The 3970-nt window shown below is 39.2% G+C and overlaps 1 protein-coding gene across 1 annotated transcript; it reads left to right on the forward strand.

Annotated features, from left to right (window-relative positions):
- Positions 1 to 330: 330 nt before the first annotated feature.
- On the forward strand, positions 331 to 3030 carry LOC112032044 (F-box/kelch-repeat protein SKIP11). Its single transcript, XM_024064743.2, has one exon. The coding sequence runs from the start codon at positions 1087 to 1089 to the stop codon at positions 2470 to 2472; it is 1386 nt and encodes a 461-aa protein (XP_023920511.1). The 5' UTR covers positions 331 to 1086; the 3' UTR covers positions 2473 to 3030.
- Positions 3031 to 3970: the final 940 nt, after the last annotated feature.

Genomic DNA, 3970 nt, shown 5'->3' on the forward strand with positions numbered 1-3970 from the left:
TCACGCGTCACACCCAATCCCAGCTCGTCCAACCAGAACAACCGGTGAAGTACAACAAAATAGACCGGGAACGAAAAAGTTGAAAGCACAGTACAGATCAGCAAAGGTTAAAAAAAAACAAAAAAAAAAAAACGTAGGAATAACGGAAATGAAGTGCCAAGTCAACACGTGTCAAAACCGGCAACTCCCGGTAACCGGTTATATCCCGTAACGGCGAACCTCTCTAGCTCAGCAACTTTTATGTGGGGCCCCCACAACCCATCTCTCCTAAAAGAACACAACGACTTAAATGAAAATTTTATAATAATAAAAAAATTTATATTAAAGAGGGACCTCTTAAAAAGATTTTAGCTCCAAAGCTGAGAAGCAAAAGCTTAAGCTCCCTCTGATTTGCTGAGAGAATCCAAAAGGACCAGACAATTAAAGAGAGAGAGAGAGAGAAACACAAAGAAAGAGAGAAACACAAAGAAAAATAAGAAGAACTCGAACGTGAAGGGCGCTTTGTGTTTGTGTTTGTGTGTGTGAATTCTGTTGAATTTGAAAAATTCCAATCAAGTCCTCCTTTATTTTCTGGGTCTATTTTTCTTCTTATCCAATCAGTAAGTCCCTTGCATTATCATTCCCTTCCTTTCGTTTCCCACTCTTTTTTTTTCTTTTTACTTTCTTCAATTTTTTTTTTCTTTCTCTCATGCTTTCAATTTCAACAACAACAACAAAAAAAATATATATAATTAGAATAATTATTTTAATCATTAACACCAAATCATACTCTATACCGATCTAATTTTCGTTTTCATTTTTATCACCAGATCGTTTCCGGAAACTTTCTCTCCGAAAACTTCATTCTCCTCTACCAATATAGTTTTTTCTCTTTGGTTGTCAGATCTAATATAATTCATTCTTCGAAATCTTGTTACAGCTTCTCAAACTTTTTTGTTTCTTTCCCGGAAAATGAAATAAGATTTACATATATATATATATTTTTGTTGTTGTTGTTTTGCCGGTGAATTTGAAAGAATTCGAAAGGCGAAATTGAAAGAAAGAGAAAGAGAAAGAGAAAGGGAAAGAGAAAGAAAAAGAAAGATAATGTTGGAAGGTCGGTGTATATTCTCACGGGCGTTTTCGAGTGGCTGTGAGTCTGAAACTAACTGGCCTTTCATGATTTACCATAAGCTTGAAATCACAACCGGAGGAGTAAAGCGTTCATTGGAAATGGACGGTGGTAGTGATGGTGATGATATCGACCACGTTCGTCACCGGAAGAAGAAGGCTTCTTCTAAGCCGTTGGATTATCGCGAGAAGCCAATTTCAACAGTTCTCGCTTCGGTTTCTCTCAATCCGAATGAGCGTAGTAGTAACAATTCATCATCATCATCTTCATCTTCATCTTGGTCGTCGTCGTCTTCCTCGAATGCGAGTTCGGATTCTTTAATCAATTCAATTGGTCGAGAGATTTCGATCAGCTGCCTGATTCGCTGTTCCCGGTCGGACTACGGTAAGATTGCTTCGTTGAACCGGGGATTCCGGTCCTTGGTTCGGAGCGGCGACCTCTACAAGCTGCGGCGGTTGAACGGTGTGATTGAGCATTGGATTTACTTCTCTTGTGACTTGCTCGAGTGGGAAGCGTTTGATCCAATCGCTAACAGGTGGATGCATTTGCCGAGAATGACCTCCCACGAATGCTTCAAGTGGTCCGATAAGGAGTCATTGGCCGTTGGGACTGAGCTTCTCGTGTTTGGAAAGGAAGTCACCTCTCACGTAATCTACGCCTACAGTATTCTGACCAATTCTTGGACCTCCGGAATGAGAATGAATGCTCCGAGGTGTTTGTTCGGGTCGGCCAGTCTCGGCGAGAAAGCGATTTTAGCAGGCGGCTGTGACTCGCAAGGGAACATATTGGATTCGGCGGAGCTGTACAACTCGGAGACCAAGTCTTGGGAGACTCTGCCGCGGATGAAGAAGCCGAGGAAGATGTGTTCCGGCGTGTTCATGGACGAGAAGTTTTACGTGATTGGGGGAATCGGAGGACCCGATTCGAAGGTTCTTTCGTGCGGCGAAGAGTATGATTTGGTGACGAGGAAGTGGACGGAGATTCCTAACATGTCGCCGGCGGGGGAGAGTGAGGGGCAAGCCACAGCAGCGGCGGCGGCGCCGCCTTTGGTTGCGGTGGTGAACAATGAGCTGTATGCAGCCGATTATGCTGAAAGTGAAGTGAGGAAGTACGATAAGGGGAGGAGAGTGTGGGTTACAGTTGGGAGATTGCCCGAGAGAGCGGGCTCGATGAACGGTTGGGGGCTTGCATTTAGAGCTTGTGGTGAGCAGCTTATAGTAATCGGAGGACCTCGGGCATTGGCTGAAGGTTTCATTGAACTCAACTCGTGGAAACCGAGTGACGGGCCTCCACAGTGGAACTTGCTGGCGAGAAAGCAGTCGGTTAATTTTGTCTATAATTGTGCTGTGATGGGATGCTGAAAGGAAAGAAGAAAAGAAAATGTACAAGATTGGTTTGTCCTTCCATACAGGAGTCTTTGCTAATTGGTAAAATTTCACCCCCCCCTCCCCACACTTCTATCTGTTTTTTTAAGGTCATTTTCCATTTGGGGTTGGGGAAGAATTTCAGATTTTGCTCAAGATTCAATAGAATGTTTTCTTTCCAAACTTTTGTTTATGCTTTTTTTTTTCTTTCTTTCTTTCCATTGAATTTATATCTTCCCCCCATTTTCAGTGACATGAGAAATCTCAGAGGTTGCTGTCATGTAGCACAGGATTTTAGATTCAATAATTTGAAATACCAACACATTGGTAGGTTGTCATCAGTGTTTGCTGAATCCTTTTCTTTTTATTTTTCCTTTATTATAAAGAAAACAGAATTTAGTTACATGGGTTTTCATGATCCTTAATCTTCTTGCTATTGTCTTCGAGGAAGAAAATAAGGCCTGAGAGGTTGTTATTCTGGACATTAGCATATGTACTGATCAAAATTATTGTTGCAATCAATGAGCTGTATATTTTCAGCTTTCTTCTTTTCAATTTATTGTGTCCTCATGAGGCCTTTGTCACTCTGGAACAGAATGTGGTTTTTATTTTTTTGGCTTCTCCAGATAGAAATCTTCACATAGATTTGCTTATTCTCTTATATTATTTCCCGATATTATCTGATTTATTAAGAGGGTAATATTTCAACTTTAACAACTTTGATTAAAAAAAAAAAAAATCATACTCAGCTGAAAAGTCTTCAACAGTAAAAGTACTGATGGAAAGATTTGGTATATTATACTAACTAGTCGAGCCCTATGAGCGAAAGAGTTGTCTCCCCCTCCTCCCAAAGAAAATCTTTCATTTCATTTGTCTGATTCATATCAATTAGTCTTTGCAGGAAAATTAACTTCAAGCGCATTTATTTTGCTGTTAAAGTTTGGATTTTCCTGACATGGTTGACATTTTCATGTTAAGCAGTGTAAAATGAATGTACCTACCGATAGCTCTTGGCTAACAAGAGAGATACTGTTCTTCCTGAGAAAAAACAAGGGAGATACTGTTACAATTAAAAGTTGCCTAGACATACATTGAAGCATTGACAATGATAGAATATTATAGTATGAATTCTCATTTATAATTGAGTTTCATTTTTTTTTTTTTTTAATGTTTGCATATGTTTTGGTGAAATACTACATTTTCTTTCATAAATGTCATTTGTCAAGTCCCAACTGCAGATTAAGGCCCCTGAAACACCCCATACACTTGATTAGTTATCATGACATGAAAAAAGAATAGCTCTTGTAACTTGTTAAAATGAATCCCATGTCCTTAAGAAGGAAATGGATTTTATGAAAGAAATTGGAATTTAATGATTTTTTCTGAGTAAAAAAACTTTTAGAATCCCAGATTACTAAAAAAATAATGATGATGAAGAAGAAGAAAACAGGATTTTGGCATACTTTTTTTTGGGTTAGTATAATTATGACAGATT

Source organism: Quercus suber, unplaced genomic scaffold (genome assembly GCF_002906115.3).
Source record: "Quercus suber isolate HL8 unplaced genomic scaffold, Cork oak 2.0 scaffold_519, whole genome shotgun sequence".
Taxonomy (NCBI): Eukaryota; Viridiplantae; Streptophyta; class Magnoliopsida; order Fagales; family Fagaceae; genus Quercus; species Quercus suber.

Coding starts and splice junctions, on each gene's coding strand:
- LOC112032044 (XM_024064743.2), top strand. CDS start 1,087: ATGTTGGAAGGTCGGTGTATATTCTCACGGGCGTTTTCGAGTGGCTGT.